The 15,057-nt window shown below is 48.6% G+C and overlaps 1 protein-coding gene across 4 annotated transcripts in view; it reads left to right on the top strand.

Moving 5' to 3' along the window:
- The window catches only part of LOC116985669 (transformation/transcription domain associated protein), a 173,802-nt gene that overhangs the window by 51,099 nt on the left and 107,646 nt on the right, over positions 1 to 15,057 (top strand). For all 4 annotated transcript variants that reach the window (XM_033040549.1, XM_033040552.1, XM_033040550.1 and 1 more), the window contains 9 exons: positions 2,138 to 2,257; positions 3,507 to 3,626; positions 5,790 to 5,951; positions 6,885 to 7,066; positions 8,000 to 8,198; positions 10,073 to 10,201; positions 10,467 to 10,733; positions 12,268 to 12,474; positions 13,645 to 13,803. In XM_033040549.1, coding sequence (XP_032896440.1) covers positions 2,138 to 2,257; positions 3,507 to 3,626; positions 5,790 to 5,951; positions 6,885 to 7,066; positions 8,000 to 8,198; positions 10,073 to 10,201; positions 10,467 to 10,733; positions 12,268 to 12,474; positions 13,645 to 13,803 — 1,545 coding nt within the window. The remainder of the gene's footprint in view (positions 1 to 2,137; positions 2,258 to 3,506; positions 3,627 to 5,789; positions 5,952 to 6,884; positions 7,067 to 7,999; positions 8,199 to 10,072; positions 10,202 to 10,466; positions 10,734 to 12,267; positions 12,475 to 13,644; positions 13,804 to 15,057) is intronic.

Below are 15,057 nucleotides of genomic sequence, written 5' to 3'. Positions count from 1 at the left end.
AGTCCAAAGTAAAAAAAAAACTTAGAGCCTTAACTTGGCCGTAAGGCTCGTTGTCCTGGCGATGGCATTGGGTCGGAGTTGCAGTGGTCGGCCTGGCCAGGCAATGTTGTCGGTGTCCTCCACCACACAGCTCCGTGCCGCGTCCGGTCCGATCCGCTCGCTGCGCCTCTTGGAGCGGCACCTGAGCCAACCGAGCCCCAGGCTGCTGCTGGGCCTCCAGCGGCCAACTCCGACGCGTCAACACTGGCTAGTGTACGTGCTGTCCCTCGCTTCCCATGACCATCGCACAAGCTTCGTGCCACGGGGCGACTCCCGAAACCGACTCAAGTCAAGTCAAGTTTATTCGTCACATACACATACGAGATGTGCAGTGAAATGAAAAAGGATTCAAGAGCGTCTGTGAGGGTGCGGGAGGTGAGATCCCAGCCCGCTCACCGGCATCTATTGTGACTATCTGTGATTAACGGGTAGCACGGGTGGCGCAGCGGTGGAGCTGCTGCCTCGCAGCACCAGAGACCCGGGCTCCATCTTGACTACGGGTGCTGTCTGTATGGAGATTGTACGTTCTCCCTGTGACCACGTGGGCTTTCTCCGGGTGCTCCAGTTTCCTCCCACACTCCAAAGACATGCAGGTTTGTAGGTTAATTGGATTCTGTAAATTGTAAATTGTCCCTAGTGTGTAGGATAGTGCTCGTGTGCAGGGTGATCGCTGGTCGGCACGGACTTGGTCTGTTTCCACGCTGTGTCTCTGAAGTCTAAAGGGTGCAGTATAATGAAGCTTGTAGAGTTGACGGTTCTTTCTTAATGACAGACAACCTTGAGAAAGTTGTAACGAGGGATTATAATTGGCAAAACCTCTGTGTTTTAATATTTCAAGGATGCCTTAATTAAATGCTAAACTTCTGACTAATTTTGAGCCCTTTGGCTTTTTAGAACAATTAACGTGAGACATTTGCAAATGATCAGTTCCTGAAGAATGATTTGAAGGTTTCTAATTCAAGGAATGAAAGTCCCTTGACAGATGTAATATCTCAAAACGGAGAGAGGCGGAGAAAAGTGCTGACGATGCTAAAAACTTGCTTTTTAGATGAGTTCCTCCTCCATTCTTGCCCTCCCTCAGATGCTCACATTCTCCACATCCCTCTCTTGAGCAGATGTGGGAGAAATTAATCTTTGGAACTGAAATTAAGTGGATGTAAAAGATCCAGCAATGATGCTTTGAGGAAGACCTTGCCTGTCCCCTTGGTCAAAGCAACCGTTCCTCTGCCATCATAGAATCATGGAGTGATACAGTGTGGAAAGAGGCCATTCAGCCCAACTTGCCCACACCGGCCAACAATGGCCCAGCTACACTAGTCCCACTTGCATGTGCTTGGTCCACATCCCTCCAAACCTGTCCTATCCATGTACCCGTCTAACTGTTTCTTAAACGATGGGATAGTCCCAGCCTCAACTACCTCCTCTGGCAGCTTGTTCCATACACCCACCACCCTTTGTGTGAAAACGTTTCCCCTCGGATTCCTATTCAATCTTTTCCCCTTCACCTTGAACCTATCTCCTCTGGTCCTCGATTCCCCTACTCTGGGCAAGAGACTCGGTGCATCTACCTGATCACTGCCAAAACTAACCAATCGCTCCCATTCATGGGATCTTGCCATGCCACAAGCACGGCCCTTTATTCTTGCCCTCCAACCTGCTGAGAACTTGTTTAATAAAAATAACCCAACAACAAATAGCTCTCAAACCATCTCATGAAGAAGAAGATTTGCATTTCTCTCGTAACCCCTCCCCTTCCATCTGTATTTCTTCCTCTAGCTTCACAATTCTTGCCTCCTATCACCTTATCTCACACCTTTTGTCTTTTCATCTCCAGCCTTTGTCCAAACCCTCTCCCTCCTCCCCTGTATCCACCTATTACTGGCCTGGCTTTGTCCTGCCCCTCATCTCCTCCAGCTTTTCTCTCCCCACTATCAGTCTGAAGAAAGGTCCTGATCCAAAACGTCACCTATCTACATTCTTCAGATATGCTGCCGGACCCGCTGCAGTTACACCGACAAGTTTTTGCAAACCGGCATCTGCATTCCTTGTGCCTCCAGCCCTTTTCTCATCTATTTTTTCCTAATTTTTGTGTTCACAGGAAATGAAGATCTGCTCGGCCATCATTAATCTGTTTCACCTGATACCGGCAGCTCCCCAGACGCTGGTGAAGCCCCTGCTGGAGGTGGTGATGAAAACCGAGAGGGCCATGCTCATCGAGGTAACGAACGTGCCCCTACACATTTTCCCTGTGACTGCGTGGGTTTCCTCCAGGTGCTCCGGTTTCCATCCATGTCCCAAACATGCGCGGGTTTGCAGGTTAAATGGCGGCACAGTGATTCAGCTGGTAGAGCTGCTCCGCACAGTGCCAGCGTCCCGGGTTCGATCCTGACCTCGGGTGCTGTCTGTGTGAGGAGGTTGCACGTTCTCCCTGTAACCCGTGGGTTTTCTCCAGGTATCCTCCCACAACCAAAAGACGTGCAGTTTTCAGGTTAATCAGCCTCGATAATTTGCATCTTCTGTGCAGGGAGTGGATGGGAAAGTAGGACAACATAGAACTAGTGTGAACGGGTGATCGTTGGTTGGTGTGGACTCGGTGGGCCGAAGGGCCTGCTGCATTAGCTGGACAATTGGATTTGGTCTTTATAGGGCAGGGTAGACAGTCAGAACCTTTTTCCCCAAGGTGAAAATGTCAAAGACTAGATGGCACGGCTTTAAGCTGAGATGCAAAGTTTAAAGGAGATGTGTGGGGCAAGTTTTTTAACACTGGTGGGTGCCTGGAATACACTGCCAGGGGTGGTGCTGGAGGCAGATACGACAGCGGTGTTTAGGAGGCTTTTAGATAGGCACATGGAAATGCTGGGAATGGAGGGATATGGATGACGTGCATGTAGAGGAGATTAGTATTATGATTCTCTGAGATGTGGAAGAGAAATAGAAGTGGTGGGTGGGGGGGCTCTGCAGAAACATCAGAGACCAGAAAGCAGTGACTATCTTTAATCAACAGTATTGCACTTACACTCTCAGGAACATTTGGTTAACAAATAATTAAGCCCACACTGTCTTGGCACTGACATTGTGGGCCGAAGGGCCTGTTTCTCAGTTCAGTTTAGTTTGGAGATACAGCGTGGAAAAAAGGCCCTTCAGCTCACCGAGTCCACACCAACCAGCAATCCCCGTACACTAACACCATCCCACACACACTAGAGACAATTTACAATTATACCAAGCCAATTAACCTACAAACCTATATGCCTTTGGAGTGTAGAAGAAAACCAGAGCACCCGGAGAAAATCCACACAGGTCATGTGGAGAACATGCAAACTCCGTATAGACAGCACCTGTGGTCAGGATCGAACCCGAGTCTCTGGCGCTGTGAGGCATTAACTCTACCGCTGCGCCACTGTGCTGCCCCTATTGTACTGTTCTATGTTCTAACTTAAAGCCTGATTATGTCATCTTTTTCTCAGGCTGGAAGTCCATTCCGTGAACCCCTGATAAAGTTTTTGACGCGTTACCCAGCACAGACCGTTGAGCTGTTCATGATGGAAGCCACGTTGAACGACCCTCAATGGAGCAGAATGTTTATGGTAATGTTCAATAACCCTCTGTCTTCGTGCTTCTCCAAGTCACTCTCTTTAGACTTTAGAGATGCAGCGTGGAAACATACCCTTTGGCCCACCGAGTTTGCGTCGACCAGCAATCACTAACACCAGGAACATTTTACAGAAGCCAACTAACCTACAAACCTGTACGTCTTTGGAGTTTGGAGAAGACCGGAATATCCGGAGAAAACCCAAGCGGTCACAGGGAGAATGTACAAACTCCCGCAGTTAGGATTGAACACGGTTCCTGGCGCTGTAAAGCTCCTGTCCCACTTAGGAGACCTAAACAGCAACCTCTGGTGACCTTGCCCGCCACCCAGAAAAAAAATCAACGTCGAGGTGACCTGCAACCTCCTACCACCTCCCACGCAAATGTTGAAAACCTTCCTCGACTATGAAGGAAACCGGCTTCGACTAGACCTGCGACTAAAAAATTATTGATTTTTAAAACTGCAACCTATTTTTAGTCGAGTCCGGTTTTAATCATGATGAAAAAAATAGCAGCAACCTAGACGAAGCCTCGACCACTCGGAAACCACTTTAGACCATTAGGGAGAGTGACCAAAACCTCCGGTGACCTCATGGAAACCTTGGATGGCGGGCAAGGTCACCAGAGGTTGCTGTTTCGGTCTCCTAAGTGGGACGGGCGTAAGGTAGCAGCTCTGCCGCAGCACCACCCCGCTCTGGTAAAGCCGTATGTCCATTTCCTCCATGGATGCTGCCTGACCCGTTGAGTTCCTCCAGCACATTTATGTTTTCCCTGGGTCACTGATAAAGATTGTGGATACCTAGTAACCAGCACCCATCCCTGCAGTACTCCGCCGCCGCTTATGGAGTTGTGCGTTTTCAAGGGTGGCACAGCTGGTGGAGCTGCCGCCTCGCAGCGCTAGAGATCTTGGTTGGATCCTGGCCTCGGAGGCTGTCTGTGTGTGATGTTTGCACGTTTTCCCTGTGACCGCATGGGCTTCCTCCCGCACCCCGAAGACATGCTGGTTTTTGTAGGCCAGTCGGCCTCTGTAAATTGTCCCCCGTGTGTGGGGAGTGGATGAGAAATTGGGATAACGTAGAACTACTATTGTGGCGGCACAGTGGTAGAGTTGCTTCCTCATAGCACCAGAGACCCAGGTTCAATCCTGACTACGGGTGCTATCCATACGGAGTTTGTACGTTCTCCCTGTGATCACGTGGGTTTTCTCCTGTTGCTCCAGTTTCCTTCCACACTAATTGGCTTCTGTAAATTGTCCCTAGTGTTTGGGATAGAACCAGTGTAAGGGCGATTGGTGGGCCGACGGGCCTGTTTCCACTCTGTTTCTCTAACGTGAACTAGTATGAACGGGTGATCGGTGGTCGGCGTGAGCCGAAGGGCCTGTTTCCAAGCTGTAATTTGCATACAACCTGATAAAATCATACAGCAGACCTCTCAGATTCAGATTCAATTTTAATTGTCATTGTCAGTGTACAGTACAGAGACAACGAAATGCATTTAGCATCTCCCTGGAAGAGCGACATAGCAAATGATTTGAATAAATAATAATAAGTGATAATAAGTGTCCGGGGGGTGGGGGGGTGATTGGCAGTCACCGAGGTACGTTGTTGAGTAGAGTGACAGCCGCCGGGAAGAAGCTGTTCCTGGACCTGCTGGTTCGGCTCACGGAGAGACCTGTAGCGCCTCCCGGATGGTAGGAGGGTAAACAGTCCATGGTTGGGGTGAGAGCAGTCCTTGGCGATGCTGAGCGCCCTCCGCAGACAACGCTTGCTTTGGACAGACTCAATGGAGGGGAGCGAGGAACCGGTGATGCGTTGGGCAATTTTCACCACCCTCTGCAATGCCTTCCGGTCGGAGACAGAGCAGTTGCCATACCATACTGTGATGCAGTTGGTAAGGATGCTCTCGATGGTGCAGCAGTAGAAGTTCACCAGGATCTGAGGAGACAGATGGACCTTCTTCAGTCTCCCGGTCAGTACACAAAGAGGCGTCTCGTTTCTGGTGCAGACAAAGTTATAAAAGTTCACAGAACTGTCGTACCTTCTGCCTGCCGCCGCACGTGGCTCACCCACCCCCCCCTTTGTTCTTGGCTGTCTTTCAATGATTCAGTCTTTCATTCTTTCAGATTCAAATAATTCCTTCTCATGTTTCCATATTTGCAGAGTTTTCTGAAGCACAAAGACGCCAAGCCGCTGCGTGATGTCCTGGCCGCCACGCCAGGGCGCTTCGTCAACCTGCTGTTCCCCGGAGCGCAGAATGCCGTCAGGCCTGGCTCCCCCAGTTCCAGCACCATCCGCCTCGACCTCCAGTTCCAAGCCATCAAGGTGCTCACACCCTCCTCAGTCTGCTGCCGTCGCCCTGCATCCGCCCTGATATGTGCTTGCTACGTTGAACTATGTTGCTCTTCCAGTTTTATAAATGTTTCCACTAGTGGGAGAGTCTAGGACCAGAGGCCATAGCCTCAGAATGTAAGGAATTACCTTTAGAAAGGAGATGAGGATGAATTTCTTTAGTCAGAAGGTGGTGAATCGGTGGAATTCATTGCCACAGGCGACTGTGGAGACTATGTCATTGGATATTTTTAAGGCAGAGATTGACATTCTTGATTAGAATGGGTGTCAGGGGTTATGGGGAGAAAACAGAAGAATGGGGTTGGGAGGGAAAGACAGATTAGCCATATGTCAGAAGAAACTGAAGATGCTGGTTTAAACCGTAGGTAGACACAACATGCTGGAGTAACTCAGCAGGACAGGCATCATTTCTGGAGAGAAGGAATGGGTGACGTTTCAGGTCGAGACCCTTCTTCAGACTGAAAGTCACGGGAAAGGGAAACGAGAGATATAGAGAACAATATGGAGAGATGGAACAATTATAAAGGAAACAGGCCGTTGTTAGCCATTTGCTAGGTGAGAACGGAAAGCTGGTGTGACTTGGGTGGGGCAGGGATTGAGAGATCAGCCATGATTGAATGGCGGGGTAGACATGATGGGCCGAATGGCATAATACTGGTCCTATAACGTACGAACATAATTTAATGCAAGCCGGGGGCGGCAGAGTTATCATGCTACTAAGCATAAAGTATGACCTTTTGTGTAATGATAGCTCACTGCGAATGGTGCTAAATCGAAAGCCTAATTCTACTCCTATAACATATGAACCTCTCTTCCTCTCTCTGGTTAACCTCGATGGGTTCTGCGCTTGGTTCCTGTGCGTCGGTGCTGCCAGCCCTCTGACCGGCGCCTTGCTTTGTCCCACAGATCATCAGCATCATCGTGAAGAACGACGGCCACTGGCTGTCCGGCCAGCAGCAGCTGGTTAGCCACCTGCGACGGGTGTGGGTGAGCGAGGCCTTCCAGGAGAGGCATCGCAAGGAGAGCATGGTGGCCACACACTGGAAGGAGCCCAAACTCCTCGCCTTCTGCCTGCTGAATTACTGCAAGTACGAGACGCGCTGCCTCTCAAAAGAGAGTCACGTTTATTTATTGGCACGTGTACAGAGTTTGAGTTCAGTTTTATTGTCACTGTCAATTCAATGATTCAGTCATACATTATAGTCACATGTACCTAGGGACAGTGAGATGCTTTGTTACACATACAACCTGGTACGCTCATACAGCAGACTTCACCGAGGCAGCATTACACGTATCGCCACGTTTCTGGCGCCGACAGTTACAAACATTCACCAAAAAGTCCTATCTACATGGCAGCAGTGAAGGATACAGTGAAAAGCCTTTGTTGCGTGCTAACCAGTCTGCGGAGAGACTACATGATTACAATCAAGCCACCCACAGTGTACAGATACAGGGAACAGCGTGAATAACATTAGTGCCGTTGGAGTAAGGATTATGAAGAGTGGATCTATTGTAATGCATTTTGTAAGGTGCCATGATAAGGATCGCGTACGTTCTCTCTGTGACCATTTACAGGTACTTTGGTTTCCATCCACACTCCAAAGACGTACAGGTTGTAGGTTAATTGGCTTTGCTAAAATATATAAATTGCCCGAAGTGTATGGGATAGTGCGGACTTGGTGGGCAGAAGGGCCAGTTTCCCGTTGTATCTGTAAAGTCTAAAGGTGATCGGGACCCTTGTTCGGACTGATTATAGGGGAGGGGGGGGGGGCGCAACAGAAAGCTGGAAGAGAGTGGGGGGGAGGGAGGCAGGACAAAGCGTAGCAGGTAATAGGTGAACACAGGCGTGGGAGGGGCTTGGTTGTCAGATGGTTGGAACCGAAACGTCACCCTTGCTGCGTTACATGACCCGCTGAGTTACGCCAGCACTTAGTGTTTGTCTTTGGCCTGAACCAGCACCTGTAGTTGTTTGTTTCTGATAAATTGACCAGTTTATTGATTGCTATCCACCTCCCCTCCAGGCGTAACTTTGCGGAGATCGAGCTGCTGTTTCAGCTGCTGCGGGCCTTCACCGGACGTTTCCTCAGCAACATGACCTTCCTCAAGGAGTACATGGAGGAAGAGATCCCCAAGAACTACAGCGTGTCGCAGAAACGCGCCCTTTTCTTCCGATTCGTGGAGTTTTACGACCCAAACTTTGGAGATGAACTGAAGGCGAAGGTGACTATTGCCTGCGGTGCTGTCGAAACTGTACTTATTTTCAATTTAGTTTTGAGATACGGCGCGGGAACAGGCCCTTCGGCCCACCGAGTCCAAGTGGAACCGAGTGGAACGATGTATTTAGATTCAGACTGAAGTTAAAATCTGCCCATTTGTTTGATCCATATCAGAGTAGAATGCAGTGGCGTAGTTGCCAGAGACCAGGGCTCCATCCTGACCACGGGTGCTGCCTGTAAGGAGTTTGTATGTTCTCCCGGTGACCCCATGGGTTTTCTCCAGGTTCTCCGGTTTCCTCCCACATCCTGAAAACGTACAGATTGGTAGGTTTAAGAAGGAACTGCAGATGCTGGAAAATCGAAGGTACACAAAAATGCTGGAGAAACTCAGCGGGTGCAGCAGCATCTATGGAGCGAAGGAAATAGGCAACGTTTCGGGCCGAAACCCTTCTTCAGACCTCAGAAGAAGGGTCTGAAGAAGGGTTTCGGCCCGAAACGTTGCCTATTTCCTTCGCTCCATAGATGTTGCTGCACCCGCTGAGTTTCTCCAGCATTTTTGTGTACCTCAGATTGGTAGGTTAATTGGCTTCTGTAAATTGTAATTTGTCTCCAGTGTGTAGGATAGTGTTAGTGTCTGGGGTAACCCCTGGTTGGGCCGAAGGGCCTGTATCGTCCAAAGTGTAGTCGAAAGAAATGGTCGGCATGGATGAGTTGAGCTAAAAGCGCCCGTTTCTATGTGTTACAATGTTATGAATATATTTTGCCTTTGGCTTTTAAATCTGTGTCCTCTGGTATGATAACAGTGTCCCCAGATTTCACTGTGGTAGCACACAATGACCTTTTCAATCAGGGTTAATTAGTTTTCTGTAAAATGTGAGAAGAAAGAACATTTCCTGAGGATATCTTTGCACATCAAATCAGTAATAAAGATTTAAGTGCAATTAAAATGCAGATAAATGAGGTATATGCCGAGCACAAGGAAGTGCGAATGCTGGCCTGAAGAAGTGTCCTGATCTGAAACGTTGGCCGAGATGGAGTGGATGTGGAGAGGATGCCTCCACGAGTGGGAGAGTCCAGGACCAGAGGGCACAGCCTCAGAACAAAAGAACGTACCTTTTAGAATAAAGATGATGAGGAATTTCTTTAACCGGAGGGTGATGAATCTGTGGAATTCGTTGCCGCAAATGTCTGTGGAGGGAAGGCAGGGGAAATGGGATTGAGGGAAAAATAGATCAGCCATGATCGGATGACAGTGTAGGCCAAACAAAGCCACAAATGTATATCTTGCATTTTAAAAAAAGGCTGGGATGTGAACAAAGTCGAATGACCTCATTAAGTGCATTCATGCATATTGTTTAAGAAGGAACTGCAGATGCTGGAAAGGTCGAAGGTAGATAAAAATGCTGGTGAAACTCAGCGGGTGAGGCAGCTTCTATGGAGCGAAGGAATGGGTGACGTTTCGGGTCGAGACCCTTCTTCGGACATATTGTGCATGCATATTTAAGTCTACAACTTACATTAGTTTCATTTAGTTTAGTTTACAGATACAGCATAGAAACAGACCCTTCGGCCCACTGAGTCTATGCTGACCCACAATCACCCGCACACTCTATCCTTCACACTAGGGACAATTTACAGAAACCAATTAACCTACAAATCCACACGTCTTTGGAGCGTGCGAGGAAACTGGAGCACCCGGAGAAAACCCATGCGGTCACGGGGAGAACGTACAAACTCTGTACAGACAGCACCCGTAGTCAGGATCGAACCCAGGTCTCTAGCGCGGTAAAGCCACAACTCTTCTGCTGCGAAACAGACGATGCAATGGTGCAGATCTGCGGATATGTACTGACTATTTTTACTGTCGTACCTCTCCAGGCTTTGCAGCATATCTTGATCCCTGCATTCCAATCCAGTTTTGATAAAGGAGAAGGGGAGCAACTGTTGGGGCCTCCGAACCCTGAGGGAGACAACCCAGAAAGTATCACCAGTGTTTTCATCACCAAGGTAAGATGGTCGAGCATAGAGTCATAAAGTCATATAGCGCGGCAACAGGCCTTTGTCCATGCTGTCAAGCGCTGTAAGGCTGTAAGGTGATGGCCACTCTACTGCTGCGCCACCGTGCTGCCCCTCCCTATGATCTGTCAGTCAGGATCGAACCCTGGTCTCTGGCCCTGTAGGGTGGCAACTTTGCCGTTGCGCCACCGTGCCCGCCCCTCCCTATGATCCGTCAGTCGGTGAACGTGTCGATGTTCTCCCCGCCCGCCCCCAGGTGCTGGACCCGGAGAAGCACGCGGAGATGCTGGACGCGCTGAGGATTTACCTGCTGCAGTTCGCCACGCTGCTGGTGGAGCACGCCCCTCACCACATCCACGACAACAACAAGAGCCGCAACAGCAAGCTGAGGCGCCTGATGACCTTCGCCTGGCCCTGCCTGCTCTCCAAGACTTGCGTGGACCCGGCCTGCAAGTACAGCGGCCATCTGCTGCTCGCACACATCATCGCCAAGTTCGCCATCCATAAAAAGATCGTCTTGCAGGTGGGTTTATTATTGCCCTGTGCACCGAGGTATGGTGAAAAACGTTGTTTAACATGAGTGGGTTACAGGCTAGGATCTCAACCAGGGGTTTGGCAGGGTTTATATATAGAATAACACATCCCCCGGGAGTAGGTTACAGGCTGGAATCTAATCCAGGGTTTCAGGAGGGTTTATATATAGAATCATGGCCCTGTCCCACGGTACGAGTTCATTCCAAGAGCTCGTGGTAATCACGGAGAATGAACGTAGCGGGTACGTCGGAGCTCGGGGACGTCTCTTAGCGGCTCGTAACGCTAACGGCAGGTACTCGGGAAGACTTGCTAACGGCAGGTAAGCTCGGGAAGACTCGTGAAGACTTTTCAACATGTTGAAAAATGTCCACGAGAGCCCCGAGTACCGACGAGCGGCCATTACCGTAAATCTCCGAGTTCGAATCAGGGCAAACTCGGGCAGCTCTTGGAATGAACTCGTACAGTGGGACAGGGCCATAACAGATATCTGGAGACTGAAGAAGGGTCTCGACCCAAAACATCACCCATTCGTTCTCTCCAGAGATGCTGCCTGTTCTGCTGAGTTACTCCAGCTTTTTGTGTCTATAACAGATATCTGGGAGTGGGTTAGAGGCCGGTAGGTTTATAGGTAGGTTTGTTTCTTGCGGATAGGTTTATTGTTGCCATGTGTGTACCGACGGATGCTGAAATGGTTTGTGTGACATGCTATGCAATCAAGTCAGATAAGTGTACGAAGGAACTGCAGATGCTGGTTTACACCGAAGATAGACCCAAAATGCCGGAGTAACTCAGCAGGTCAGGCAGCATCTCTGGAGAAAAGGGACTCTAGAGATGCTGCCTGACCCACTGAGTTACTCCAGCATTTTGCGTCTCTTAGGTCAAATAATAACGTACATAAATACAATACAAATTCAAGTACAATAGATGGAGCAAAGGGGAAGATATGGAGTGCAGAATATACTTTTGTACATGATCTTGTACAACTTAATAGGGTCTTGTACCTCGGACTCCTATGCTCCAAAATAAAGGGCTAGATAGAATGGATGTGGAGAGGATGCTTCCACTATTGGGAGAGCCTAGGCCCAGAGGGCACAGCTTCTGAATCAAAGGATGTACCTTGAGAATGGAGAGGAGGAGGAATTTCTTTAGTCCGAGGGTGATGAATCTGTGGAATTCAGCAGACAGCTGTGGAGGGCGTTATTGGGTACTTTTAAAGCAGAGATTGGCAGGTTCTTGATTGTCAAAGGTTGTGGGGGGGAAAGGCAGGAGAATGAGGTTGAGAGGGAAAGATAGATAAGCCATGGTTGAATGGCAGAGCAGACTCGATGGGCAGAATGGCCTAATTCTGCTCCTATGGCTTATGATCTTATGCTCGTCCTCCAGAGATGCTGTCTGAGCCGCTGAGTTACTCCAGCATTTTGTGTCCAATTTTATTTGATGAATTTGAGGGAAACTTGTTCTGACTCAGATGCATTGTCTGGCCGAGGATTCCTACGCTAAGGTTCATACGCAATGTTCCACAGGTCTTCCTGAGTCTGTTGAAAGCCCACGCCATGGAGGCTCGGTTGGTGGTGAGGCAAGCGATGGCCATTCTCACTCCGGCTGTTCCCGCTCGAATGGAAGACGGGCATCAGATGCTTACTCATTGGACACGGAAAATCATCGTGGAGGAGGGGTACACGGTGCCCCAGTTGGTCCATATCCTGCATCTGATAGTTCAGCATTTCAGGGTAAGTGCCAATTTTAAGACTAGTGCGTTTCTGACGTGATCCCATTAAAGTGCATGAATTGTTTAAGACTGGTCAAGGTGTCATTGTCCATTGTCATGCGTCACAGCGCCAGGGAGCCCGGGTTCGATCCTGACCTCGGGAGCTGTCCGTACGGATTGCACTATATTTGTTATTTATTTAACTTTTTATTTATTGTCCCTTCCTCCGTTGTGTACAATGTTTACATATTCACATATTCTGTTGTGCTGCAGCAAGTAAGAATTTCATTGTCCCATCCGGGACATATGACAATAAAATACTCTTGACTTGAGTTTGTATGTTTTCCCCGTGACCTGCGTGGGTTTCGTCCGGGTGCTCCGGTTTCCTCCTACATGTCAGAGGCGTGCAGATTTGTAGGTGGGTTGGCTTCTGTAAAGTGAGATATTACAGAACAAGTGTGAATGAGTGATCTATGGTCAGCATGGACTCGGTGGGCAGAAGGGCCTGCTTCCACTCTCTAAACTAAACAGTAACCTACGAGAGTTTAGTTCTGAGATACAGCATGGAAACAGGCCCTTTGGTAAATCGAGTATATGCCGACCTATGATCACCCATATACTAATTCTATCATACATGCCAGTGACAATCTACAGAAACCAATTAACTTACAAACCTGCATGTCTTTGGAGTGTGGGAGAATACCGGAGCACTCGGAGAAAACCCAAACGGTCACAGGGAGAATGAATCAACTCTGTGCCAACAGCACCCATGGTCGGGATCGAACCCAGGTCTCTGGTGCTGTAAGGCAGCAACTCTACCACTCGCTACTGCGCTGCCCAAGAGGTAGATCTTGGAGCCCTTTCTCCTGTTTGTGGTTTAAATTAGTTAATTATTCTCACGTGTTCCGAGGTACAGTGAAAGGCTTTTGTTGCCTGCTATCCAGTCAGCAGAAAGACTGTACATGATTACAATTTGAGCTGTCCACAGTGTACAGATACAGGATAAACGTTTTGTGCAAGATAAAGTCCAGTTAAAGATAGTCCGAGGGTCTCCAATGAGGTAAATGGGAGGTCAGGACCGCTCATTTGTTGGAGAGAGGATGGTTCAGTTGCCTGATAACCTGTTGCCCTGTGTATTGCCTGCTGCACGATTTGTGATGGTGACTGTGTCAAGGGTGACGTCTTTGTTCAGGTCTACTTCCCGGTGCGACACCACCTGGTGCAGCACATGGTCAGCGCCATGCAGCGCCTGGGCTTCACGCCCAGCGTCACCATCGAGCAGCGGAAGCTGGCCGTCGATCTGGCGGAAGTCGTCATCAAGTGGGAGCTGCAGCGGATCAAAGACCAGCAGGTGAGAAAGCAAGGACGTGGAAATAGGGATCTGCAGGTGCTGGTTTATACCAAAGATAGACACAAAGTGCTGGAGTGACTCAGTGGAACAGGTCATCCAAAATGGACAGGTCACATATTGGATTCAATCAACTCAAACTCAAGAACAATATTGATAGAACCATGGGGAAGATACAGAGCCACGCTTTGTCCTGTTCCAGTTTCCCGCCCCTCCACCCTACAATCAGTCTGAAGAAGGGTCCCAACCCAAAATGTCACCTATCATTGTTCTCCAGAGACGCTGCCTGATCCGCTGAGTTACTCCAGCACTTTGTGTCCATCTTTGGTGAGAAAGCAAACATGCTACATATATGGCCCCATCTTTGAAAGCAATTCAATGTATAATGTTAAATTCAAGCTTTTAAAAATAGAGCAGTTAGTAACATACATTTAGTGTTCTTGGGTATTGAATTGTGTTTCTTTTGTCAGTCTGAAGAAGGTTTATGACACAAAACGTTGCCTGTCCATTCCCTCCCCAGAAGCTGACTGACCCGCTGAGTTCCTCCAGCACTTTATCTTTTGCACTATATAAATATAGCTTGCTATAGATCATAGATCATTAGTATAGTACAGGATGGGAACTGGCCCTTCGGCCCACAATATCAGTGCTGAACATGACCAACTCTTGTCTGCCTGTGCATAGCCAATATCCATCCATTCCCTGTGTATCCATATGACTGTACAAAAGCCTCAAATGCCATGATTGGATCATCCCCACCATAACCTCTGGCAGCGCTTTCCAAGCACCCACCACCCTTTTGTTATGCAACGTTTTTTTGATATTAAAATCATCCAGCCATTGAATATTTTTGCTGGGAGCCTGAAAACTGTAAATTCCAGGTTCAGGAGCAGCTTCTTCCCCACAACCATCAGACTATTGAACACTCCGACCTCCAACTAAACCCCCAACCACAAACTGCCTTGGTTGCACTAGGGACTATGGATTTGCTTTTGTTTTTGCACTATTTTTTACAAATCTATTCCAACGTTTTTATTGTTTATTGTGGAATCTACTGAGTACTGTGTTAAGAAAACAGCTGCAAGTAAGAATTTTATTGTCCCGTTTTGGGACACATGACAATATGCCCTGAAATTTGTACGGGTGTTACAGCGTATGAGGAGAAGGCAGGAGAAAGGGGTTGGGAAGTATGTACATATTTGAATAGCGGAGTCGACTCAATGGGCCAAATGGCCAAATTCTCCTCCTCTTTGTTAT

The sequence above is a fragment of the Amblyraja radiata genome, chromosome 22 (assembly GCF_010909765.2).
Source record: "Amblyraja radiata isolate CabotCenter1 chromosome 22, sAmbRad1.1.pri, whole genome shotgun sequence".
Classification (NCBI taxonomy): domain Eukaryota; kingdom Metazoa; phylum Chordata; class Chondrichthyes; order Rajiformes; family Rajidae; genus Amblyraja; species Amblyraja radiata.
The sequence above is the reverse complement of the archived record's forward strand: the minus strand, read 5'-3'. Positions and strand labels throughout refer to the sequence as shown.